At 59.0% G+C, this 26,598-nt stretch overlaps 1 protein-coding gene across 23 annotated transcripts in view; it reads left to right on the forward strand.

Annotated features, from left to right (window-relative positions):
- The window catches only part of OBSCN (obscurin, cytoskeletal calmodulin and titin-interacting RhoGEF), a 126,567-nt gene that overhangs the window by 78,237 nt on the left and 21,732 nt on the right, over positions 1-26,598 (forward strand). For all 23 annotated transcript variants that reach the window (XM_045567448.1, XM_045567452.1, XM_045567455.1 and 20 more), the window contains 25 exons: positions 1,221-2,094; positions 3,229-3,507; positions 9,805-9,883; positions 10,083-10,207; positions 10,456-10,653; positions 11,395-11,427; positions 11,630-11,728; positions 11,876-12,094; positions 12,548-12,608; positions 12,841-12,911; positions 13,699-13,821; positions 13,968-14,107; positions 14,914-15,114; positions 15,265-15,347; positions 15,670-15,843; positions 16,677-16,833; positions 17,082-17,198; positions 17,284-17,448; positions 17,574-17,732; positions 17,881-18,058; positions 18,326-18,439; positions 24,038-24,205; positions 24,381-24,483; positions 24,773-24,902; positions 26,088-26,199. In XM_045567448.1, coding sequence (XP_045423404.1) covers positions 1,221-2,094; positions 3,229-3,507; positions 9,805-9,883; positions 10,083-10,207; positions 10,456-10,653; positions 11,395-11,427; positions 11,630-11,728; positions 11,876-12,094; positions 12,548-12,608; positions 12,841-12,911; positions 13,699-13,821; positions 13,968-14,107; positions 14,914-15,114; positions 15,265-15,347; positions 15,670-15,843; positions 16,677-16,833; positions 17,082-17,198; positions 17,284-17,448; positions 17,574-17,732; positions 17,881-18,058; positions 18,326-18,439; positions 24,038-24,205; positions 24,381-24,483; positions 24,773-24,902; positions 26,088-26,199 — 4,162 coding nt within the window. The remainder of the gene's footprint in view (positions 1-1,220; positions 2,095-3,228; positions 3,508-9,804; positions 9,884-10,082; positions 10,208-10,455; positions 10,654-11,394; positions 11,428-11,629; positions 11,729-11,875; positions 12,095-12,547; positions 12,609-12,840; positions 12,912-13,698; positions 13,822-13,967; positions 14,108-14,913; positions 15,115-15,264; positions 15,348-15,669; positions 15,844-16,676; positions 16,834-17,081; positions 17,199-17,283; positions 17,449-17,573; positions 17,733-17,880; positions 18,059-18,325; positions 18,440-24,037; positions 24,206-24,380; positions 24,484-24,772; positions 24,903-26,087; positions 26,200-26,598) is intronic.

Below are 26,598 nucleotides of genomic sequence, written 5' to 3' on the forward strand. Positions count from 1 at the left end.
TCTTTCTTCCTCCATCCATTTATCCATCCCTCCTTCTTTTCTTTCACCTATGTATTCACTCTCTGTCCACACATCCATTCATCAGTCCATCCATACTTCCTTCCATTATTCATCCACCATCCATCCATCTTGAATCCATCCATCTTTCTTTCCTTCTATCTATTCATCTATTCACTAATCTTTTGTCCATATTTCATATATGCATTTTTCTTTCCTCATTTTCATCTATCTATCCATGCATCCATCCTTTCTTCCATCTATTCATCCATCATCCATCCACCATCCTTGTATTTGTCCATTCATGCCCCCAGTCATGCATTCATCTATTCACCTATCCACCTGTCTGACATTTATCCATCCATCTATTATCTATCCACCATCCATCCATTCATGCATCCATCCATTATTTATGCATTATGCTTTCATGTACCCACCCATTTACCATCCATCTACCCTTCCTATGCCTGTTCACCTGTTCATCTATTTATGTGTCATCCTGTTTATCCACCCACACAACCATACAACCATCTATCGTCCATCCATCCATTTATTCCCCACCAATTATCCATTGACCCATCATCTGTCTACCATCCACCTGTTCATTCATGATCCATTCCTGTATGTTTACGTGTTCTTCTATTTATCTGTCAACCTGTTTACCCACCCATCTATCCATACAACCATCCATTCTCTATCCACCATCTATCCAATTCTCCATCCGTCTATCCAACCATCTAACCATCCATTATCTACCATCTGTCTATTTCTCCATCTATCCATCCATCAACCAACCATCCACCCAACCATTAATCCATTCATCCTCCTGTTCACCCATTCATCCATCCACCTGTCCACCCATCCATGTATCTATCTACCCATCTACCATCCATCCACCCTGCCCCACATGGCTGTTAAAACTTTTCCCTGAAGATCTGGAAGTGGCCTCTCTGTGGTGATCCTCACAACCCTGTTTGCCACATGTGGGTGACTGTGTAAAGCAATCCGTGGGAGGTGGGCTTGCTTTATGGTAGCAACAGGTTCCATCAGGCATCCGGATGAACCTAGTGCAGTTGCCAGTGGCTGGGAGGCATAATGGTGTGCTAGAGCAAGTCCTGGAGCTGGCCCCTCCGTGTATGTGTCCCTGCACCAGTCCTTTTCCCTATTCCTACCATGGCCTCAGTTTCCCTACCTTACCATGACATCAAGCCTTGTGTCCATAGGTCGAGGCCCCAGCAGCCCCCTCCATGAAGCCACAGAAGCAGCAGGAGCAGCTGCCTGCCATGTACCCGCCACCGGCAGACCTAAGTGCCAAGGACCTGGGTGAACCCTCCATGGACAAGGCGGCCGTGAAGATCCAGGCTGCCTTTAAGGGCTACAAGGTCCGGAAGGAGATGAAGCAGCAGGAAGGACCAGTGTTCTCCCGCACATTTGGGGACACTGAGGCACAGGTGGGCGACGCCCTGCGGCTGGAGTGTGTGGTGGCCAGCAAGGCAGACGTGCGAGCCTGTTGGCTGAAGGATGGCATGGAGTTGACCGACGGGCGGCACCACCACATCGACCAGCTTGGGGATGGCACCTGCTCTTTGCTGGTCACCGGTGTGGGCCGTGCCGATGCTGGCCGCTACACCTGTCAGGTGAGCAACAAGTTTGGCCAGGTGGCCCACAGCGCCAGCGTGGTGGTCAGTGGGACAGAGAGCGAGGCCGAGAGCTCATCGGGGGGTGAGCTGGACGACGCCTTCCGCCGGGCCGCCCGGAGGCTGCACCGGCTGTTCCGTACCAAGGGCCCGGCCGAGGTTTCGGATGAGGAGCTCTTCCTCAGCGCTGACGAGGGCCCCGCGGAGCCGGAGGAGCCGGCGGACTGGCAGACGTACCGCGAAGATGAGCATTTTGTGTGCATCCGTTTTGAGGCACTCCCCGAGGCCCGCCGGGCAGTCACGCGCTTCCAGGAGATGTTTGCCACGCTGGGCATTGGGGTGGAGATCAGCCTCATGGAGCAGGGGCCCCGAGGGGTAGAGATGCGCATCGGCAAGGTGGCCCCTGCCCCTGCGGTGCCCCAGGAGCCAGTGCCCAGCCTGCTGACCTCTGATGCTGCCGGTGAGTCTGCATGCTGCCTCGGCCGGGCTGGGGAGCTGGGGACCAGAGATGGAGGAGCTGGGGGGAGCAGGGCTGTAGTGGCCAGAGTCAGCAGAAAGCTCAAGGGGTTCCCTGTCCCCCGCACCAGGCTCTTTGTAGGTGCAGCCCGCTGCGGTGTGGAAAGCTCTAACTTGGAGGCTTACCAGAGCTGAACTTGGATTTTGCCTCTCTCTCCTACTAGCTTTGTGCTCTGGGGAAAGCTACTCAGTGTCTCTGAACCTCAGCTTTCACACCTATGAAATGGAACCGCAAATAGGGTTGTCCGTCAGTATATGTGGAGGATTGGTTCCAGAACCCCTGCAGATACCCAAATCCGCATGTACCCAGGTGCTGAAGTTGACCCTTCAGAACTTGCACATACAAAGTCAGCCATCTACGTATGGCTTGAATTCCACAAGTACTACATGTGTACTGTAGTTTTGAATTCCACAAGTACCACATTTTGATATCCACTATGGTTGAAAACTATGTGTATATACACGGACCCATGCAGTTCAAATATTAAATACATGTTGTCCGAGGGTGATTGCACTTACTTTCTAGATTTTTTTTTCATGAGCCTTTGAGGTGTAACCTGTATAAAACATGGAGTTCCTCATGGTCCAGTCTATATATGATTTCCAATCTTAGCATTTAAGAGTAATTGAAAAGCCATGCCGCCATTTACTTGTATCTCTCTAGGAATGTTAAAGAGAGTATAATAAATGACCGACAGCATCATCTCCTAAACCTTCTTTCCAATTTTGAGCCACTCCCTTCCTTCAAATTCCGTACCTGCTCCTCCCGGACTCCCAGCCCACACAGCCTTGATCTTTACTTTGTCTCCTCTTTCCTCTGTTTCCAGTCTTCTATCCCTCTTGCCTCACAGGAGCTTGGGAGCCAAGCTGGCAAAGAGAATTCTTAGAGAACAAGGGAGAGGGAGAGGCACAGCAGGCAAAGACACCATTCTGTCAGGGTCTGCAGATGCTCCCACAGGGATGCTTGCTATGCAGAGCGTGTGTGTCAAACCCACCTTTTGGTGGGGACTTGCATGTATATGGCTGTGATCGCTGTGACCTGGGCTAGCTCGCCACATGGCCGGCCTTTCTGTCCCAGCCCCGGTGTTCCTGACTGAGCTGCAGAACCAAGAAGTGCAGGACGGGTATCCCGTGAGCTTTGACTGTGTGGTGACTGGCCAGCCCCTGCCTAGTGTGCGCTGGTTCAAAGACGGGAAGCTGTTGGAGGAGGACGACCACTACATGATCAACGAGGACCAGCAGGGTGGCCACCAGCTCATCATCACGGCTGTGGTGCCTGCAGACATGGGTGTCTACCGCTGCCTGGCCGAGAACAGCGTGGGTGTGTCCTCCACCAAGGCTGAGCTCCGAGTGGACCGTGAGTCTGCTGTCTGGTTTGGTGTCTCCAGGGTGGGCTGTATTGTGGCTGGAGGATGGGCCAGAGAGCATTTGTCTCAGGCCAGGAAGGATTTGGGACCTCAATGTCTTGTGCCTGGTGGAGAGCTCCCTGGGAGCTAGGGCCAAGACCAGGCCCCCCGCTGGAGCTCCTTGGGGATGGGGGACATGTGGAGGGATCTCATCCCTTTGAGAGGCCTCCAGGCTGAGGAGAGGACCAGGAAGATTTGGAAGTAGACCTTAGGTAGCAGGGTGAGGTGAGGGGCAGGAAGGGTGAGCCCAGCCTACCCCACCACCCCTTAGCGTCCTGTTTGGAGACGTCAGATGGTGGGATGAGGAAGCCTCTCAGGAGAAGCTCAGGGGCGTGGTGGATGGTGCACTATGGCATCATGAGACATTCCTATTTGATCTTTGTCCCCAGTTCCTGACACAGAACTCCTAAATCCCTTGGAATTTCCTGGGTGACAGGAGCATCTATGGTCTAATGAGGCCACTCTTGGTGGGCCCCCAGATAGTGTCAGGGTGAGGGCTGGTTGCCAGAAAGACCAGCCTTGATTAGAAGCCTGAGATGTTCAGCTCCATCACTGTCCTCGGGGGAGGAAAGGGGCTGCTGAGATTGGTTTGATAGTTGATCCTGCCCACGTGGTGAAGCCTCCATGAAACCCACGCACTGCAGGGGGCAGGGAGCTTCCAGGTTAGTGAACACATGGCGGTGCTGGTGCACCCAGGGAGGGCACAGCAGCTCTGCTTCTCTCCCTCCTGCCTTGCCCAGCGTGTCTCTTCCATTTGGCTGTTCCTGAGTTACAGCCTTCATAATACACCAGTAATTGTGAGTAAAGCACTTTTCTGAGTTGCATGAGTTCTAGCAAACCACCAAACACAAGTGGGTTGTGGGAGCCTCTGATCCATAGCCAGTCGGTCAGAAAGGTGGTTGGAAACCTGGGACTCCCAACTAGCAGCTGAAGTGGGGACAATCTTGGGAGGGCTGAGCCATTTACCACGTGGGATCTGTGCCAACTCTGGGTGGTGAATGTCAGAACCGAATGAGCTTGTCGGATACCTAGTTGGTATTAGGCGTGTTGCGAGTCGTGTTCAGATTCTGGCTCTGCCACTTGTTAGCTTTGTGATATGGGACAAGCCACTTTATCTCTCGATGCCCCAGCTTCCTCATCTGGAAAATGGAGATCATGGAAATGATCTCATGGCACAAGTGTGAGGGTTAAGTGAGTTGATTCAGGTGAAACATCTAGTACAACAGGCCTGGTACATGGTTACAGATTGTTAGCTAGTATGTGAGGCAGTTGTAAGGACAGGGACGAGGGATCTTTACTATGAAAAGACTTTGTATATTTCCCCATGTAGCTCCATTTCCAAGCTCTTCATTCTGTTGTGTAGATCTAGGTTTCCATCTGGTATCATTTTCTTTTTGTCTGAAGGCCGTCTTTTAACATTTCTTGTAGTGTGTATACACTGGAATTTTTTTCACCTTTTGTATGTCTGAAAATGTCTTTATTCCACTTTTGTTTTTGAAAGATATTTTTGCTAGGACAGTTGTTTTTTTTTTATTTCCTTACTTGAAAGATGTTGCTCCACTGTTTTCTAGCTTGCATTGCTTCTGAGGAGAAATCAGATGTCATTGTTACCTTTGAATCTCTATACGAAAGTTATCTTCTGTATAGGGATTTTACATTTTTTAGATATTCAATCTCCAGATCGTAAAATTCACCATTTAAAAATGTACATGTAGTGGTTTTTAGTGTGTTTACAAAGTTGTGCAACCATCACCACTATCTAATAGTATGTTCTGGAATATCTAATTCCAGAATATTTACATCTTCCCCCAAAAGAAACCATTAGCAGTCACTGCCCCTCTCTCTTCCCCTCAGCCATGGACATTACTAATCTACTTTCTGTCTCTCTGGATTTGCCTGTCCTGGACATTCCCTGTAAATGGAATCCTACAACGCACGGCCATCCGTGTCTGACTTCTTCCGCTGAGCATACTGTTTTCAAGGCCCCTCTGTGTCATGGCTTATATTACTATTTTATACATTTTTATGGCTGAAAAATCTTCCATCATATATAGAGTATTTATGCATTCATTGCATGATGTTTATCCATGACTGGCCAATTACGAATAATGCTGCTATGAACATTTGTGTGCAAGTTTTTGTGTGAGCATATATTTTTAATTCTCTTGGGCATGTACCTGGGAGTGGAGTTGCTGGATTATGTGGTAACTCCACATAACTTTTAGAGGAGCCGCCAGACTCTTCTGCAGCAGCTGCTTCACTTTACATTCCTATCAGCAACGTGCAGGGCTTCCAGTTTCTCTGCATCGTTGCCAGGGCTTGTTGTCATTCATCGCTGCGATCATGGCTGTCCTAATGGATGTGAGGCACCGTCTTGCTGTGGCTTTGGTTTGCGTTTCCTGCTGACTAATCATGTGGAGCCTCTTCTCATGCACTTACTGACCACGTGTATCTTTTTTGGAGAAATAGCTACTCACATCCTCCTCCCAAAAATGGGTTGTCTTTTTTATTTTTGAGTTGTAAGAGTTCTTGATTTATTCTTGATCCAAGATCTTTATCAAACATAGGATTTTCAAATATTTTCTCATTCTGTGGGTTGTCTTTTTACTTTCTTGAAAGAGTTCTTTGAGGCACAGAAGTTTTATATTTTAACAAAGTCCAGTTTATCTCCTTTTTCTTTGGCTGCTTGTTGTGCTTTATTTGTCATTTCTAAGAAACCATTGCTTAATCCAAGTTTATAAAGATTATAGCTTATGCTTATAGTAGCTCTTATATGTAGGTGTTTGATCCATTTTCAGTTATTTTTTGTATATAGTGTGAGGTAAGGGCCCAGATTTATTCTTTTAATATGAACGTCTAGTTGTCCCAGTACCGTTTGTTGAAAGACTATTTCCTCATTGAATTGTCTTGAAATTTTTGTCAAAAGCTAATTTCCTTGGAATGTGTGGGTTCATTTAGGGACTCTAAATTCTACTCCATTGATCTGAATGTCTATAATTATGTCAGTACCACAACGTCCTGATGACTGTAGCTCACTACTGAGTTTTGAAACTAGGAGTATGAGTCCTCCAGGTTGGTTTGTTCAAGACTGTTATGGCCATACTGGGTCCCTTGTGTTTCTTATGAATTTTAGAATTGGTTTGTCACATTCTGCACAAAAGATCTCTAGATATTTTTTAAAGACTTTCTTTAACCAGTAGTTATGACTGATTTGATTTTAAGGTGCTTTGGTATACTTGTCTTCACGTTGTTTGTGCTTGGATTTCACTGTGCTGTTTAGAACTGTGAGTTTATTGTCTTCATTAAGTTTGAAATTTTTGTGGCCATTATTTCTTCAAATATTTTTTCTGTTGCCCCTCAGTTGCGGACTTCAATTACATGTATATTAGGCCATGTGAAGTCGTGCTCTTTTCACTTTTTAAAATTCTTTTTATCTCTGTGTATTTCATTTTTCATAGTTTCTATTGCTGTGTTTTTATATTCATTATCTTTTTTGTCTAATATCTAATCTGTTAATCCAATTAATTGTATGTTTTTGTTTCTGTAAGTTCTACTTGAGTCTGTTTTATATATTGTATGTCTCTACTTAACTTTTTGAGTGCAGAGAATACAATTCTAATACCTGATTTTGTGTCCTCCTCTGCCAGTTCTAACATCGGTCAGTTTTGGGGGTTTCAGTTGATTATTCTCCACATTATGGGTCACGTTTTCTCCCTCTTTGCATGTCTGGGGATCTTTGATTGGATGCTTGACATTGTGAATTTTACCCTGTGGGGATATTTTATATTTCTGCAGATATTCCTGAGCTTTGTTTGGGGAGACAGTTACTTGGGAGCAGTTTTATTCTTACTTTCAGGTCTGGCTTTTATGATTTCTTTGGTGAGTCCAGAGGAGTGCTCAGTCTGGGCTAATTATTTCCCACTCCGGAGGCGGGAGCTTCCCTGAGTGCGCTGGGGGCCTCTCCAGTGTGACTGGCGGAGGCAGGCGCTACGCCCGGCGCCCTCCTCTGACCCTCTCCCCACGTGCGTGTGCTGGCCCGGGGCCCCCGCTCTGTACTGCCTCCTCTGCTCCCGTCCTCTGTGCTGCAAACCCCAGCTGCCCCGTCCCGCAGGACTCTCAGCTTCGTCTCCTCCTCCTCCCAGGAATTTGCCTGGTTCTGCCTCAGTTTCCTCTTCCTGGGCCTGGAAATACAAGGCAGGAAGCTGAGGCCATCCTAGGGCTCACCTGTGCTTCCTGTCTTTAAGATATCAATGTCCTTCATTTGTTTAATGCCCAGTGACTTGAAAACCATTGTTCCATGTATTTTGTCTTTTTTTCAGTTGTTTTAGGTGGGAGAGTGCTTAGTCATTTTGGGCTACTCTAAGAAAGTCCCAGGGACTTATAAACAAGAGAGATTTATTTCTCACGGCTGTGGAGGCTGGCAGCCCGAGATCAGGGTGCAGCGTGGCTGGGTTCCAGTGAGGGCCTGCTTCTGGGTGGCGGATGGCTGTCCTCTCACCGCATCTTTCGTGGATACGTTGAGTCTGCAGATGTACAGACTAGCCAGCTCCTGACAGGGTAAAATCCACAATGTCAAGCATCCCATCAAAGATCATCAGACATGCAAGAGGGCAGAAAAATAGGACCTATAATGTGGACAAAAATCAATCAATCAAAACCAACCCAGGCCAGGCATTGTGGCTCACACCTGTAATCCCTGCGCTTCTGGAGGCTGAGGCAGGGGGATCACTTGAAGCTAAGAATTTGAGACCAGCCTGGGCAACATAGCAAGACCCTGTCTCTGCAAAAAATAAGGAAAATTAGCCAGGTGTGTCGGTGCGTGTCTGTAGTCTCAGCTACTTGGGAGGCTGAGGTGAGAGGTTCACTTGAGCCTAGGAGTTCAAGGCTGTAGTGAGCTATGATCACACCACTGCACTCCAGCCTGGGTTATAGAGCAAGACCCTGTCTCTAAAATAAAATGAAATAAAAATAAAAAACCAGCCCTGATGTTAGAACTGGCAAGAACACTAAAACAGCTATTAGGGCTCGGTGGCGTGCAGTCCCAGCCACTTACTTGGGAGGCTGAGGTGGGAGGATTGCGAGTCTGAGCCCAGCCTGGGAAAAATAGTGAGAACCCCTCTAATAAATCAATAGATAAATAAAAACAGTTATTAGAATTATTTTCCATGTGTTCAAAAACTTAAGTAGAGATGTGGAATGTCTTAAAAAGACTTGAATAGGCCAGGTACGGTGGCTCACGCCTGTAATCCTAGCACTCTGGGAGGCCGAGGCGGGTGGATCACTCGAGGTCAGGAGTTCGAAACCAGCCTGAGCAAGATCGAGACCCCGTCTCTACTGAAAATAGAAAGAAATTATCTGGCCAACTAAAATATATATATAGAAAAAATTAGCCGGGCATGGTGGCGCATGCCTGTAGTCCCAGCTACTCGGGAGGCTGAGGCAGGAGGATCGCTTAAGCCCAGGAGTTTGAGGTTGCTGTGAGCTAGGCTGACGCCACAGCACTCACTCTAGCCTGGGCAAGAACTCGATACTCTGTCTCAAAAAAAAAAAAAAAAAAAAAAACAAAGACTTGAATAGAACTTCTAGGGATGAAAAATACAATGATAGTACTAACAGCAGATTAGATATTACAGAAGAAAAGCTACAGCACCGGGTGAGGATGCGCCCGCCGTACAGGGTGCCAGGGGCTCTCTGAGGTCCCTTTTGTAAGGGCACTAATCCCATTCATGGGGGCTCCACTCTCATGACCTGTCACATCCCAAAGGCCCCACCTCCTAACACCATCCATTGGGGGTTAATATTTCAACATAAGAATTTTGAGGGGACACAAATCTTTAGTCTGTGACACAGGGTAAGTCCAGTTCCTGTCACTCCCCCTTGACCAGAAATGCAAGTCCCTAGCTGTTGGTTTTGAGGCCATATTGCTTCATTCCCTTGGTCTCTAGTAGGGTGGAACTGGAAGTTTCTACCACTGTCACTGTGTCACCTGTGAAGCCTCTGTATCACCCAGTATTCATAGTCTGCTGGGTCGTAGAGTCTCGTAGGTAGCTACAGGCCTGGCCTACTGACGGGTGGAGAGGCTACAACACGGCCGGTCCCCTCGCGGCTTCCTGGCTCCCGCGTGGATGTGGCTCCCAGCAAGCTGCATGGTCAGGACCTCGGAGGGCCGAAGTGGTCCTGGTGCAGGGGCGTGTGCCCGGGCTGTCGGGGTGGCAGGCCTTGCTCCAGCTACGCTCTTCCTCCCCCAGTGACAAGCACAGACTACGAAACTGCAGCTGATGCCACGGAGACCTCGTCATACTTCAGTGCCCAAGGCTACCTGTCCAGGTGGGGGGCCATGCCCGGGACCTGGGGGAGTGACGGTGGCAGGCTAAGGGGCGGGTGGCAGAATCCAAATCCTGGAGCCCTCAGTCAGGCCCCGGGAGCCTCCTGTCCCGCTGTCCATTGGTTTAGCAAACAGGGAGCCTCCAAAGTCACCCTGCTGCACTCCTGCATGGCCACCCTCATTTTCTGTTCCCCCCACCAGCCGGGAGCAAGAGGGAACAGAGTCGACCACGGACGAGGGGCAGCTGCCCCAGGTGGTGGAGGAGCTGAAAGACCTCCAGGTGGCCCCTGGGGCGCGCCTGGCCAAGTTCCAGCTCAAGGTGAAAGGTGAGAGGGAGGGTGGGGAGGCGGCACTGCCATGGTGGGGTGGAGGCCAGGAGGCTGTTCCCCGTCAGCCACGATCGGGCGGAGACCGGCCAGCGGAGGTCAGGTGGTGACACGTGCCTGCTCCCTGGCAGCACGGGGGGCGGGGGTCTCCAGGGGACCCTCTCCAGGCCTTCGCCGGTGTCCGTCTGGAGAGCACAGTGCCTGTCGGAGGCTGGCCCTGAGCTGACCGCAGCCCTCCCGTGGCCCAGGCTACCCGGCACCCACGCTGTACTGGTTCAAAGACGGCCAGCCCCTGACCGCCTCTGCCCATGTCCGCATGACCGACAAGAAGACCCTGCACAGCCTGGAGATTGTCTCGGTGACCCGGGAGGACGCCGGCCAGTACGCGGCCTACATCAGCAATGCCGTGGGCACCGCCTACTCCTCTGCCCGGCTGCTGGTCCGAGGTGGGTGCTCCAAGGGACAGGGCGGAGCTTGGGCCCTGCACAGCGTCCAGACCAGGGCTGACGTCCCCGGCCTGCCTTGCCGTGTCAGGACTGGGGGCCAGGGCCCAGTGGTAGTCACCCCTGCATACAGAGTGTCACAGCGGCCGGGGGTCGGCCCCACAGGGAGCGGGTGCCTGCAGGGGCAGCGTGGGGCCCTGTCCTGGCCGGTGGGCAGCTGGTGAGTGAGGTGGACCCTGGGAGGGGCAAGCCCCGGGCACTGGGTAGAAGCACGTGGACCAGGAAGGCGGTGGCAGCCTTAGGGACAGAGGCCCACGCCTCCTGACCGTGCGAAATGTTCTGGACGCTGAAGATTTATTCTAAGTTTGACCCAAACTTGTTGTGCCGTGAGGGCTGCAGCACTGCTGTGGTCCCCGGTGTCACAAGGTGGGACTTTTGTGCTGTGTGGAGCACAAACGTCTGTGCGTAGGTGTCAGAGCGAGGCCCGAGTCCCTGGCGGGACGAGACGGTGGGCGGGCGGGTGCGACTTCACATCTGGTCCCCGCAGCCCGTTGCCTCGGTCACACCTGGGTGTGTGGGTTCCGCGGTTCTGTGGCCGAGGGTTCAGACGAGGGGTTGGGCACCTGCGCCCGTGGGGTGCCGTCCTCGGGTTCCCCCACCCCAGTGGCCCCACCGCAGCACTGTGTGCCGGGCCACAGGGAGGGGACTCAGGGGACCGACGTCTCACTTCTGCGCCATTTGCAGGCCCCGATGAACCAGAAGAGAAGCCAGTGCCAGGTGAGGCGGCCCCAGGTGGGCGGAGAGAGGCTGGGGGCACGGTGGGTGCCAGGGCCGGAGTGGGCAGGCGTGGAGGCACGAGCAACCGTGGGGCTGACTCAGTGAGGGTGCGGGGTCAGCGTGGGGCTGCCCAGGGCCTGCTGGGCGCGGGGGGTGGAAGCCATGCCCGGGGGTCACCAGCAGCTGCCCTGTGACCTTCCAGATGTGCATGAGCAGCTGGTGCCACCCCGCATCCTGGAGAGGTTCACCCCCAAGAAAGTGAAGAAGGGCTCCAGCATCACCTTTTCGGTGAAGGTAGAAGGTAGGGCAGTTCCTGCCTCGCGCCACGGAGCGACCGCCCCGGGTGGGGTGGAGCCCCCCTCACGTCGGCCCAGGGAGGCCGCAGGCAGGGCCCCCCCGGAGCCCCGTTCCCTGCGGGAAGCACCACTGCCCTCCCACCCACCCACAGGGCGCCCGGCCCCCGCCGTGCACTGGCTCAGGGAGCAGGCCGGGAGCGGCGTGCTGTGGATCGGCCCCGACACGCCGGGCTACACCGTGGCCAGCTCTGCCCAGCAGCACAGCCTGGTCCTGCTGGACGTGGGCCGCCAGCACCAGGGCACCTACACCTGCCTCGTCACCAATGCCGCCGGCCAGGCCCTCTGCTCCGCCGGCCTGCACATCTCCGGCCGTGAGTGCGGGGGGCAGGGGCGGGTGGGGTGGCCGGGCCCGGGGCACAGGGGGCGGGCACCAGGCGGCATCAGAGCTCCCGGGACACACTGCCCGTCGCCACCGTCGGGGCTGGGACCCCTGCCCCCAGCCCTCGGCGGCCCACAGCACTGGGAGGCCCAGGGGCAGGTCAGGCCCTGCTGGTGCTGGTGGGTGTCGCGCTTGCGCGCCTCCCCTGCGTGGCTGTGCCGCTCGCCCGAGGCCTTCCGCTTCCTGGGCCTTGCTGGCACGTCGAGGACACACCGCTGTCCTCCTCCCGTCACCGTCAGGGTGACCACAGGCGGAGAGTGGGGCCGGGAGGTGGGCTCGGGCACAGCCCCTGCTCAGGGCTCTGGAGGGGACCCGGTCCAGGGCCCGGAATGAGACGCCTCCGGGCTGGACCGTGGTCCTGATGGCTCCCGGCTGCTCCTGACAGTGGGCGAGGAGGAGGAGCAGGACAAGGTGAAGGAGGCTCTGCTCTCCACCTTCCTCCAGGGGTGAGTGGGGCCGGGGCCCAGGGGTGGGGGGCGGGCCGGCCCTCTTCCCTGTCTGTGCCTCAGTTTCCCCACTGTAAAATGAGGTCTTCCCTGGGGCTTCTGGCGTGGAGCCCCCAACTGCGATGTCCCGGCCCGTTGCCCTCAGACCCTCATTCTGTCGGGAGCCCCCGCCCCAGGGCAGAGGGTGGTGGGGCCACCCCGGCCCTCAGGACACTCCCCTCCCCCCGTGTAGGACAACCCAGGCCATCTCGGCACAGATGGCGGAGCCTGCGGGTGTGGCTGACCTTGCCGGGCGGAGCAAAGGTACAGGCGGGGTGGGTGCGCGTCCTCGAGGGGCCCAGGTGCCGAGCCCCCGGTGCGGGCGGGGCATGGCGGGACGTGGCAGGCAGCCCCCGGCCCGAGAGGCTCCTGCTGGACAGCGTGGCCGGCTCTCCCGGCTCTCCTGGCGCGGCCCGGGCTCCTCGCCCTCTTGAGGGCCCGGACTCTGACCCTTGCTTGCTGTTGGAGCCTTTCTGAGCCCCGGGGGTCTGGGAGCCTGTGGGGCCCCTGGGCCAGGCCACCCCCAGCACAGAGCTCGTGTCCAGCGGGCCACGAGGACGCCTGGGTGCCAGGCGCCGAGGACAGAGGCAGGATGAACCCAGCCCGGACCCCACAGCCCCGGGCTCCTCCTGCAGCCTGTGGCCAGGTCCGGCCTCCACCCAGCTCCGTCCCCAGCCCCCTCGCCCACTGCCCCGCAGCCACACTGGCTGCCCACCGTCCCCGGCTGTCCCCTGGCCAGCCCTCAGCTGTGCCCACTGTGCCCTCTGTGTGGACTCTGACTCCTCTTGCTCTTGGTCCCCTTGGTCACGCCTTGGCTCGGACGCCGGTGGCCAGTGTGACTCCTTGTCCTGGCAAGTCCATACTGCCCCATGGCCCGCCGGCCACTTGGTCTCAGTGTCTCCCCGCCGGACATCAGCACCGCCCAGGGGACGCCTCATCCCCTCTGCTCACCATGTGGCCGCAGAGCCCGGGTTGGGCCTGCAGCATGGCGGGCGCTTGGCGACCGTCTGAGGGGTGCATGGCCGCCTGAGCGCTGCGTCTACACCCCCAGGAGAGGCTGTGGTGGCCGAGGAGGTCCGCAGCCACCTGTCCCTCGCCGAGGTGGGCACAGAGGAGTTCCTGCAGAAACTCACCTCCCAGATCACCGAGATGGTGTCGGCCAAGATCACGCAGGGTAAGGGGCCAGCGTCCATGTGCCGGGGTCCCGGGAGGGGGGTGGCCGCAGCGGAGCACCTGAGGCTCTGGGTCCAGGCCAGCGACGGGGCGTGGGGTCTGCAGAGGCCGCCCTTCTGGGGTGTCACGATCCTTGTGCCCACCCAGCCAAGCTGCAGGTGCCTGGGTTCGACAGCGATGAGGAGTCCAAGACGCCGTCGGCGTCCCCGCGGCACGGCCGGTCACGGCCTTCCTCCAGCGTCCAGGAGTCCTCCTCAGAGTCGGAGGACGGCGACTCCCGTGGTGAGGTGGGCAGGCTGGGACCCCCGGGGAGCAGGGCCGGAGGGGTCTGACCCCCTGAAGAGGTGGGGGTGTGGGGGGGAGGCGGGACCCCCACCCAAGGCACACAGCGGGCAGGAACTGGTGGGAACGGGACCCTCTCTGCACAGGTTCCTGCAGAGACTTGGCTCCTGGTGGAGTCGTTTGTTCATTCATTCGTTCATTCATGTGAGAATGCGCCTCGTGCCCCCAGTGTACCAGACACCTACCTGTTAGGTTCGGGGTGGCGGGTGCAAGCGTGATACGGAGGTGACCACACGGCTCAGTACAGACAGCCCTGGGCTGGCGACGCCAGGGCTGCGGTGGTCCCTCAGCGTGGGAGGGTGGGTCGGCGGGTGTCAGCCCTGTTCCCTGTCCTGCACAGGGGCGGGAACAGGTGCGTGTGTGGAATGATTCTGAGGCCGGGCGCGGCGGCCCATGCCTGTGATCCCAGCACTCTGGGAGGCCGAGGCAGGAGGATCCCTTGAGCACAGGAGTTTGAGAACAGCCTGAGCAACATAGCAAGATCCCAACTCTGTAAAAAAACTTTAAGAATAGCACACCTGTAGTCCCAGCTTCTCAGGAGGCTGAGGCAGGAGGATCGCTTGAGCCCAGGAGTTTGAGGCTGCAGATGACATCACTGCACTCTAGCCTGGTGACAGAGCGAGACCCTGACTCAGAAAAACAAAAATCATCCCAGGGCGCAGGGGCAACCTCCTGCAGCCCTGGGCCTCTGCAGGCCTGGCTGGCCCCTCCCTGGTTCCCCGGACTCAGCGCCCCCTCCCCTCCCCATCAGATCTTTGACATCTATGTGGTCACGGCCGACTACCTGCCCCTGGGGGCCGAGCAGGACGCCATCACGCTGCGGGAAGGCCAGTACGTGGAGGTGCTCGACTCGGCCCACCCGCTGCGCTGGCTTGTGCGCACCAAGCCCACCAAATCCAGCCCGTCGAGGCAGGGCTGGGTGTCGCCCGCCTACTTGGACAAGAGGCTCAAGGTACTTGGATGTCTGAGGAGGAGGAAGGGGAGCCTCGGGGATCCTGGAGAGGCCCCGGGGGTTGTCCCCATGTGAGGGGCGAGAGCCCGATACCCACAGAGGCAGGCCTGGGGCCCAGACCGCCGGCAGCGAGCTCCTGTTTCTCCCCAGCTGTCTCCTGAGTGGGGGGCCGCTGAGGCCCCCGAGTTCCCTGGGGAGGCCGTGTCTGAAGACGAGTACAAGACAAGACTGAGGTGAGTGGCCGGCGGGGCTGGGGTGGCAGCCCTGGTGTCCCGCCGGCTGCATCGTCACTCACAGAAGCTGCTGGTGCTCGCTGTGGGTGCAGGCCCCAGCCGTGGGGGAGCTGGGGTCTTGGCCATGCCTTCTTCTGCGGGGTCCTCTCTGATTCCACGTGAGCCTCATCAGGGACGGGCAGGGGCAGAAGAGCAGAGGAGGCCTCTGTGCCCTGGAAGCTGCTGCAGCCGTGCGGTGCCCAGTCCCTGTGCCGGAGGCGGGAGCAGTGCCGGCGGCCGGGGCTGCCGGGTCTCCGCTCACGGCTGTGCCCGTCCTGCCCAGCTCTGTGATCCAGGAGCTGCTGAGCTCGGAGCAGGCGTTTGTGGGCAAGCTGCAGTTCCTGCAGAGCCACCACATGCAGCACCTGGACCGCTGCCCCCACGTGCCCGCGGCCGTGGCCAGCCAGAAGGCCGTCATCTTCCGCAACGTGCAGGACATCAGCCACTTCCACAGCAGGTGGGCAGGGCTGCACACACACGCACACGCACACGTGTGTGCTCGCTACAGGGCCAGGCCTCCCACGGGAGGGCAGGAGGCGAGGGGGAGAGAACCTGTGCTGGCTCATCTCTGTACAGTGACACAGATGTCCCCCGGGAGCACAGACATGTGTACCTGGCTTGCGTGTGAGAAGGCCTGCAGTGTACCTACTGCTAGTGGGCATGGGCATGGCCCCACATGCACGCACACCCTTACCTGTGCACATAGGTACACGAACATATGTGCACATGTGCAGCCTGTACACAGTGCACACCCATGTACGTGGTGCACACAGCACACACATGCACCCCATACATGTGCATACCCATGCACACACATGTACACATGTATACACACGGCTCCATACACCTGAACTCCCTTGCACAGCCACACAAGATATGTAAGTGCCTACGTGCGTACCCATGTGTATGACTGCACATATGCATGCCCCTATATATGCACGTTATACACATGCACACGTATACCTGCACTATTCCTGAATACATGTGTACATGAACACCTTCATGTCTGTGCACACTTGTACATACATGCACACATGCATAAAGCACCTACTTGCGCGTACATGGAGGTGCACATCCATGTACACACCACATGTGCATACCCTCATGTGTGGGCACATATGTGCACGTGCAGTTGGGCACACGGCCACTTGTGTGCACATGCATGCCGGCACGCTTGCTGTCACAGGCCCCACAGGGCCCAGCCCCTGGGCAGGAGCTTCCCCCCGGGGTGAGGGCCCGGGCGGGGTGGTGGGTCGCGGGCAGGGTCCTGACAGGCCGCCTCCCCGGCAGCTTCCTGCAGGAGCTGCAGCAGTGTGATACGGACGACGACGTCGCCATGTGTTTCATCAAGAACCAGGCGGCCTTTGAGAAGTACCTGGAGTTCTTGGTGGGCCGGGTGCAGGCCGAGTCGGTGGTGGTCAGCACAGCCGTGCAGGAGTTCTACAAGGTGCCCCGCCTGAGCTCGGGGCCCGTCGGCCACCCCAGCCCCACCCTGGGCCCCGTGCCACCCCCGGCTTCCGTGGGAAGGCTGGCCCTCCAGCTCTGAGGGGACACGGCCGTGCCTGGGGCAGAGGGAGGCCCAGGGTGCGGGGCTGTGTGTGTGCACCCCGGGGACCCACCCTCCAGCTCTCAGGGGACACAGCCAGAGGGGGCTTGTGCGCTCCTGCCCTGAAACCCGCCTTGTCGTTCCCACAGAAGTACGCAGAGGAGGCGCTGTCGGCCGGGGACCCCTCGCAGCCGCCGCCGCTGCCGCTGCAGCACTACCTGGAGCAGCCGGTGGAGCGCGTGCAGCGGTACCAGGCCCTGCTGAAGGTGGGCGCGGCCCTGCCCTGCGCCCGGCCCTCGGCCCGCGCGGCCGGGTCTGCCGCGCCCTAACCCGCGTGCCCTGCGCCCCCAGGAGCTGATCCGCAACAAGGCCCGCAACAGGCAGAACTGCGCGCTCCTGGAGCAGGCCTACGCCGTGGTGTGTGCCCTGCCCCAGCGCGCCGAGAACAAGCTGCACGTTTCCCTCATGGAGAACTACCCGGGCACCCTGGAGGCCCTGGGCGAGCCCATCCGCCAGGTCGGGCGGGGGGCGAGTGCCCGCATGACGGAGGGTGGCGGGCTGCGGGGCACTTGGGTGGCTGGGGGCCTACACCCCGGGGGCCTGGCCGACCGCAGGCTGACGCAGCCCACCCACACCCCCAGGGCCACTTCATCGTGTGGGAGGGCGCGCCAGGGGCCCGGATGCCCTGGAAGGGGCACAACCGCCACGTGTTCCTCTTCCGCAACCACCTGGTGATCTGCAAGCCCCGGCGAGACTCCCGCACCGACACCTTCAGCTACGTGTTCCGGAACATGATGAAGGTGTGCGGGCACCGGGGGCTGCGGGGGGTGTGCAGGGGGGCGGACGCCTCCCGTCCCTCTGGCTCTGGGGTGGGCGCAGTGGCACGGCCCCGCCGGATGCTGCGTCTGTCCAGGCGGTGGTCAGCTCTTGTCCCTTCTGGGCCCACAGCTGAGTAGCATCGACCTGAACGACCAGGTGGAGGGGGACGACCGTGCCTTCGAGGTATGGCACGAGCGCGAGGACTCCGTGCGCAAGTACCTGCTGCAGGCGCGCACCGTCATCACCAAGAACTCCTGGGTGAAGGAGATCTGCGGCATCCAGCAGCGCCTGGCCCTGCCCGTGTGGCGTGAGTGACCGGCCTGGGGGGCTGAAGTGGGGGGGCTCCCAGCCCTCCCCTTGCCCGGCCGTCTGCCTGGCTGCTCTCAGGCCGGCAGGTCCCACCCTCACTCCCGGTCCCACGACGGCACAGGGCCGTCCCCGTGGCAACTGCACCTTGGACGCGGGGCCACTGGCAGGGGTGGGGTGACCGGCTAAGGTGTGTACTTACCCATGGGCGCCAGGAGCCCCACGGCCCACCCACAGGGTGCTCAGAGCCCCGTGTGCGTGTCCTCAGGGCCCCCGGATTTTGAGGAGGAGCTGGCCGACTGCACGGCCGAGCTGGGCGAGACGGTGAAGCTGGCCTGCCGCGTCACGGGCACACCCAAGCCCGTCGTCAGCTGGTACAAAGGTACGCCCCGGCCTGGGGGTCCCCGGCCTCCCTGTCGGGAGGTGCTGGCCCTGCAGCAGAGACCAACCGCCTGGGCAGAGATGAGCTGTGCAAGGGCTGAGGACGTGGCATGGCATCCAGTCGTGGGGCCTGGGCCATGAGGGCCAGGCCCTCATGTGTCACTCGTCCCCCCACCCAGTCAAAGGCTGGGGCCACAGGGGAATGTGGGGGGCTGTGCAGAGAGGCAGGCAGTTCAGCAATTCACTAGGGGGTCTCGCAGAAGTCAGCAAGGCCACTGCACTCGGGTGGGGGGGCGGTTATGGCAGCCAAAGGACACAGGTTACAGTCAGCCGAGGGAAGAGCATCCAGGGAAGCATTCAGGTGTGGCCAAGCATGAGCTTCAGCTATGTCCTCCCAGCGGGGTCCCGTGGACAGCGCCCGTTTCTCCTTGGCATGCGGGTTTTACTGGGCTCGATCGTGGCTGACCTCAGTCTCCAGCACTGCCGGGGGTACCTGGACCCTCCCTCACCCCCACTTGAACCTCAGTGTTAGCGTGGGTGATCTGATGTGGCCCGAGGGCCCCAGGGAGAACAGACACTCTCATCAGGACATTCCAAGGGACAAGAACAAACCTCTGTTTGGCAGCATTGGTCCCCCAGTGCACTGGAACCATGCAGGGTTTCGAGCAGCACAGGGACACAGTTTGGCTTCTGTCCTCTGTCACCTTGGCTGTCATGCCTGGAACCCACAGGGGAGGGCTGAGAAGGGACAGGGAAGCCACCCTGGGAACCACCGTGACCTGCGTGTGGGGGCTGGGTGCAGATGCAGGTTGCATGCACAGCTGGCCAGCTGTGGTGGGGTGGACGGGGGTGTGCGGGAGAGAGATGGGCATCGGGGACAACCACAGTTGGGCACTGAGCGCCCCAGGGACGGGGGCTGTGTTCATGGAGGGGGGTAGGGCCCACGGAGGGGCAGGTGCGGGTGCAGACAGAGCTGCAGGGGAGGGCTGGGGAGAACCAGGTGCCCGGGGGACTCAGGCGGCATTGTTGGGGCACCATTAAAAAAGCACGTGTGGAACTCAGGGAAGGGTCCGGGCAGAGACAGGAAACGAGGAGTCATCGTGCAGATGGACGTGGAGGGAGTGTGGAGAAACGGGTCAGGCTCCGAGCCTGGAGGCCTGACGAGCGAAGGGGACAGAGCAGCAGAGGGACGGGGACCCAGGAAGCCGGGGAGAAGGGACCACTGGATGGGTCCCAGAGGCTGTGCAAGTCTGCGGTTGTACCCACACACACAGGCTGGCCTGCCCCGGTGTACACACACACTGCACATACTTATGCACACACGTGTACACACAAATGCACATTATACATGTGTGAACATGTGCGTAATACAGATTTCATACACGTATGCACATCTAGCAACACTACATGCAACCTATATACATATGTATGACATGCGTGCATGGATACACACTATAGTTACATGACATACATATCTAGAGGCACATCATACACAATCACACTTAGGTACACACTACACATATACATACATACTACACTATATATATATACACAGATGTACACTACACACATGTATACACATCAGTCCTGCCTACACATGTGCATATGTACACAGATACACACCATACAAATACACAGTATGCATGCATGCATGGGTGCACACTACATGTGTACTGAACACTATGTATGTGCATACAGGGATACATGCTACAAACATGCATGCATAGATATGCATTGCGCACACATATGCATGCATAGATGCATGCTACATACATAGATACCTGGTGCACATATACACAGCAACACTACATACATGTATATATGTACATAAATACACACTATACATGTAGATACCACACATAGATACACACTACACCAATGTGTATATGAACATAAATACATGCCAAACACATGTACATACACAGCACATAGATATGTATGGTACATGTGCATGCTACACACATATTCATAACATGCCACACATATTTACATTCATAAATATCATACACTTGTATGCATACATGCACACATACTGCACACATAGACATGATACACTTATACATACATATTAATAGATACTATGTATATATTCATACATGCCCACATATGCATACATATACACAGGTACATGCTACATATCTGCATGTGTATGTGCATAAATGTTACGTGCAGATTTATGCATACATAGACACGCTATGCAAACATACATAGATGTGTGTACACACACACACACACACACACACACACACCCGTGGGTCCGAGGCCAAGACAGTTTATCGCTCCCCGTGCGGCAGCGGCCAGGGCAGCCTCTTCCGGAGCCCTCGGGCGTTGCCTGTGTGTGCCGTGGGCTGCACCGCGGGTCTGGGGCTCCCACCTGCCCCCTGGGATCTCTCCAGGGAGGAGACCGACCCCCTGCCCCACTCTCCCAAGATGTCACCCTGTACGAACACTTTCAATGTGGACCACAGGGGTACGCGCCATCCATGGGGCATCATGTCTGAGAGACCCAGTGTCCACGTGGCACCAGCCCTGCGGGCTTCCCCACGTCTGTGCCACGCCCTTGGCCATCCTCACCCATCTGGCGGGCACTGGCTGGGACCCAGCCTGTCCATCCAGTGACCCGTGCTGCCCTGAGTCGAGTCTCTGGGCGGGACTCCAGTGCCAGCAAGGGCCGACCGGTGCGCTGGCCCCAGCCAGGACCCCCAGCACCCCAGACCCAGCCGGCTGAGCGAGTGCCGGCGCCCGCTGGCGCTCTCGACCCTCCCCCGCCCGCAGCGCTAATTCAGGCACCGCAGCCCCTGAGGTGGAAGGAGCGGGGACGAGGCTGGGTGGCGCACACGGCCCGCTAACCCCGCGTCCTAACTGGGCAGCGAGGCCAGCGCTGCGGATGCCGTCGCTTTGGGCTTTGGCAACCCCTGAGCCACGTCACGTTGCCTTACAGGTCCTGGGTCTGTGGGGCCTGTGCCCCTGCAGTTTAACTTGTACCACGGTGACCTTTGTGATGGGAGCCACGTGGCACAGGGCATCTGGCACCATGTTGACACCTCTCGGCCCTCGCCAGGTTTCCCCATAAGGGCTAAGGGAGGCGTCCAAGGGGGCAAGACTGACCGTAAATCCCTGAGTCACCTCCTGCAGCACGTCACCCAAGTTGGCGTGACAGATGCCATCAGGGTGCCTGAAGTCCACGCTTTCACAAGTGTGTCCCCCACGGTTTCCCTCGTGGCAGTGGTGGTGAGGGCGGCGGGGGGTTGGTCTCAGGGAAACCTCCCACGCCAAGGCCCACGGGCCAGACTCAGACCCTCTGCTGTCGTCTCCGGAGGACTCGAAGGCCGGGCTGAGAGACGCAGGAGCCCCGGCTGCCGCTCCTTGACAGGGCCTGGTGCCCGTCCCCCTTGCCTCCCAGCACGCTGATCCGAGCCCTGCCCTGCCATCTGCCCACCGTGGATGGTGGTGGCCTGGCCCTGGCCCTCGGCACACGTGCGAGTTTCTGTGGCTGTGCTGTGACGAGGGAATCTTCCTCGGATCCAGCGCTGGTTCTAGTATCGTTAGTGAACCAGCAGGGTTCCCGGTGCAGATTGGGAGAGAGCATCACCCAGGGCACGGCCAGGGTCTGGCTGGAGCCCCCTCCTCAGTGCTTAGACGGCAACCACCTGCCGCGTGTCTTCTCATTAAGGGGCAAGAAAAGTGCAGGAAGAGGTCCACGGAGCTGCCTTTTTCTTTCCCTTACAGAAGGCCATGCCTTTGACAGCGTCCCTTTCCTGTCACCAAAATGGCAAATCAAAACCTGAGAAGGGCGGGAGAGTTTACCCTGCTTGCCGGCTTGCAGGGCAGCCTGCTGGCCAGCTGTAGACCCAGGACTCGGGTCCCCCCGGCCGGGGACCAAGACCTCACCGCAGCCAGCAGAGCAGCGTCTCGCACTGGGCCCCACAGCCCAGTTTCCGCAGAGTGGGACGGTGGGAGCCAGGTGTTAACCACAGGCAGGGGCTGCAGCCCAAGAGAGAACCCCCAAATCTAAGGAGATGCTGAGCTCGTACGGGGCTGCTGGCGCACCTGCCCGCGCTTCCCTCGAGAGTCAGCAGAGGACTTGCTACCCTGGAATGCGGAAAACCAAAGTCTCCCAGGAAAGGAAGGGAGGGCTTTCTCCCCACTGCCCTGGGGCACATCCAGGCAGGGGGCCATCTCCAGCGTGGCTGTCCTTAGAGGAACATTCCAGACCTGGCTGCCAGAGCCTCTGCTCAGAGGAGGGAGACGGGGATCGGAGAAGGCCAGAGAAGTGTTTGAGAATTGGAGCTGTCTGGGGTCAGGCGTGAGGCCGGTGGGGTTTGGGCGAGGCTGGGCGGAGACGGGCTGGGGGCCGGGCGTGAGAGCAGCTCTGTCTCGCGTGGCAATGAAGACACGCAGGGAACTGCGTGGAAGCTACTTTTGTTGTTTTTCAAAAATAATTTAAAATGATTTTCTTCAGTTCTTTGCAAACCAGAAGCCACCGCTGCCCGTGAGCGTTTGTGAATTCCGCGTTCTTGGGGAGCAGGCCCAGGGCGGCAGCCGCGCCGTGTCGCGTGGTTCGACGTCGTGGGGGGGGCTGTCCGCGGGGAAGCATCACCCACGCGGGCCGGTTGCGGGTCGGGCGTCCCCCCAGGGCGATTCATTGCGCATTTCTGTCTCCGCGTGTTTGTACTGGAAGGCCCCGTGCTGCCTGCCTTTATTACACTCAGAGACTTGTTTCAGTCCTCCGAGGCGCGTTCCACGCAGGGGTGACTGACCAGAGGGGCGTGTCTGGCGTGCTCGTGCGCCGCTGAGGGAGATGGCGCTCCGGGCGTCTGCCTTCGGGACCCACGGCAGGAGGCGGCCCCAGGGCCCGGCGGAGGGTGTGCTCGGGCGGGAGTGAGCCGTGCACCCACTCGTGGTGTGGCGTGGCTGAGGGGGGTGCAGGTGGGGGGCCCGGGGACAGGCCAGGGCACTGCACGTGAGCCCCTCGCGTTGGTTGCAGGGGGCCCTTCCGCCTGCTGCGCAGGGGCGGGCGGGCGGCTGGGCAGGCCGGCGGCGGGGCCAGGGGCAGGCGGGCGGCTGGGCAGGCGGGCGGCGGGGCCAGGGGCGGGCGTTGGGGATTGTGAGACGGGGCTGTGGGCTCTGGGCCAGCAGGCCCGAGCTGGGGTGCAGTGGGCACTGCAGGTCCCCGGGGAGTTGCAGCGTCCTTGGGGAGGTGACCAAGGATTTTGGCTCTCTGGGAGGGGTGTCCTCTGCAGAGTCCAGGTCCCCTGGCCCAGCCCCTGCCTCCAGCTAGTGTCCAAGCTGGACAGAGAAAGAGAGCAGAGTGCGAGACAGAGGTAGACAGAGACAGAGACAGAGATGAGAAGAGATAGAGCCAGACAGAAACAAGGGAAGACAGAAATAGAGACAGAGACGGGGGAGAAGGGGAGGCTGGTCGTGGTCTGTCCCTCCAGGGCTCCCGGGCGCCTTGGCGAGCGACTTGGCCGGGCCACGCCTGGCCCTTGGCCCTTGGCGACCCCCGACCGCCCCCTCCAGGCCAGGCCCAGCCTCCCGCCCACAGGGGGGTCGGCCTCTGGGGTCCCGCGGTGACGGCCTCGCCCCTCCGTTCCAGACGGGAGGCCGGTGGAGGTGGACCCGCACCACATCCTCATCGAGGACCCCGACGGCTCGTGCGCCCTCATCTTGGACAACCTGACAGGCACAGACTCCGGCCAGTACATGTGCTTCGCGGCCAGCGCCGCCGGCAACGCCAGCACCCTGGGCAAGATCCTCGTGCAAGGTGGGCCGCTGCGGGTGGGGGCTGGCGGCCCAGGCTGTGGGCGGCTGGCCGTGGCCTGCGGGCTTGCAGCGGGGTCAGAGGGCACGGGCGGGGGTGGCTTCATCATGGCGCCCGCCTGTCTCTGTGTCTGTCTCTCTCTGCGTCTCTCTGTCCCTGTCCCTGCCCCCATCCGCAGTCCCCCCGCGGTTCGTGAAGAAGGTGCGGGCGGCGCCGTTTGTGGAGGGCGAGGACGCCCAGGTCACCTGCACCATCGAAGGTGCCCCGTATCCCCAGATCAGGTGGGACCCCGGCCGGCGGGGTGGGGGGGCCGGGCCGTGGGGGGAGTCGGCCTTGCCTGGGGCGCGAGGGCACGGGGGCAGGCTGGACACATGACTGCAGCTCTCAGCGGGAAAGCAGGCGCCCTGGGCCCACCTGCCACCAGCAGGGCACAGCCGGCTGGACCTCGGCTCCTGGAGGGGTGGGCTCTCTGAGGGCCGGGGCACCGTGAGCATGCCAGGCCGGGCTGGCTGGCTGGCGGGGCGAGGGTGGCCTGAGCCCTGCCTCACGGGCCACTGGGGCGGCTTCCAGGTGGTACAAGGACGGTGCCCTGCTGACGCCTGGCGGCAAGTGCCGCGTGCTGAGCGAGCCCCGCAGCGGCGTCCTGGTGCTGGCAATCCGGGCGGCCGGCAGGGAGGACCTGGGCCACTACGAGTGCGAGGTGAGCTGTGGGCCCTGCCGTCGAGGGCCAGGGCTCCAGGGAGAGGCCAGGGGACAGTGTGCCCCCCGTCACCCACGTCCCCCCTGCCAGGCTGGGGGACACCAGGCCGTGCTCACCACTGTCCTCAGCCCCCCGCCATGCTCTGGGCTCCCGCTCCTCCCACATGAAACTGGGCACCTGTCCCTAGTGTCCTGTGACAGCTCAAGGATGACACTCCGTTTTTGCTTTTTGGGGGACCTGGTACTGGCCCCCTAAATTTCATCATTCAGGTAGAGATGGAGTGTCAGTCACCAGCATTGCCGGGCATCGCCCAGGTGCCTTCCCCTCACGGACACGGCCGGCCCTGCAGACAGACAGAGCTGCCCTCTGCCCCGTCACCGTGTCACAGGGCTGGGGCGGGGGCTCCTGGGGGCGGTGGGGCCTGGTGGGAGTCTCTGGCCCTCCAAGGCCCCATGGTGGCCGCAGTGGGTGTGTGCTGACTGCAGTGCCCTGGGAGCCCTTGGTACCAGCCAGGACTTCCCTCTCCTGTGTGGCTGCTGCCCATGGCCGGCCCCAGGATGCAGGGGGACCCGTGTGAGCCGTGCACTGACACCGTCTAGTGCAGTCACTGTGGGCCACACTGAGGGATTTAAACTTAAATTTAAATCAGTTAAAGGAGCCGGGCGTGGTGGCTCACGCCTGTGATCCCAGCACTTTGGGAGGCTGAGGCAGAAGAATCGCTTGAGGCCAGGAGTTTGAGACCAGCCTGGGCAACACAGTGAGACCCTCTCTTTACAAAAAATTTAAAAATTAGGCGGGCATCATGGCGTCTGTAGTCCCAGCTACTCGGGAGGCTGAGGCAGGAGGATCGTTTGAGCCCAGGAGTCGAGGCTACAGTGAGCTGTGGTGATGCCACTGCACTCCAGCCTAGGTGACAGAGTGAGACCCTGTCTCTGAAAATCAATCAATCAATAAAAAATAAGTCAGTTAAGGGTAAGCCCGGTTAAAGATTCAGTTCCTCGGCCACACTGGCCCCACCTCCCGTGCTCAGAGCCCCGCGACCCCACCCTGGACAGGCAGGGGAGAAGTTGCCGTGGCTGCGGGAGGCTCCGCCCGTGTGCAAACGGACAACGTGCCCGAAACAAAGTGGCCCAGGCCCCTCGGGGAGCCTTGGGCTCTGAGCCGGCCTCTGCCGTCCGTCTGCAGTTGGTGAACCGGCTGGGGTCCACGCGCGGCGGCGCCGACCTGTGCTTGCAGAGCCCCGCGCTGCGGGCCCGGGAGCAGCACCGCAGGGAGCAGCTCGTGTCCGCCGTGGAAGGTAGGTCCCTGCGCAGCTGCGCGGCTTCGGCGGCTCCCAGGCCAGACCCTCCACAGGCCTGGGCGGCACCGGGAGTCGGAGGTTGCGGGTGGGAGGCTGCCGGTGGGAGGCTGCGGGTGGGAGGCTGAGGGTGGGAGGTTGCGGGTGGGAGGCTGCGGCTGGGAGGCTGCAGGGGGAGGCTGCCGGTGGGAGGCTGCGGGTGGGAGGCTGAGGGTGGGAGGTTGTGGGTGGGAGGCTGCCGGTGGGAGGCTGCGGGTGGGAGGCTGAGGGTGGGAGGTTGCGGGTGGGAGGCTGCCGGTGGGAGGCTGAGGGTGGGAGGCTGGGCGTCACCCTTCTGGGTGAGGCTGCTCCCTGGAGCAGGAGGCCGTGTTGGGGCCTCGGGACGGGAGGCTGCAGGGG

This window comes from Lemur catta, chromosome 13, assembly GCF_020740605.2.
Source record: "Lemur catta isolate mLemCat1 chromosome 13, mLemCat1.pri, whole genome shotgun sequence".
NCBI classification, from domain to species: domain Eukaryota; kingdom Metazoa; phylum Chordata; class Mammalia; order Primates; family Lemuridae; genus Lemur; species Lemur catta.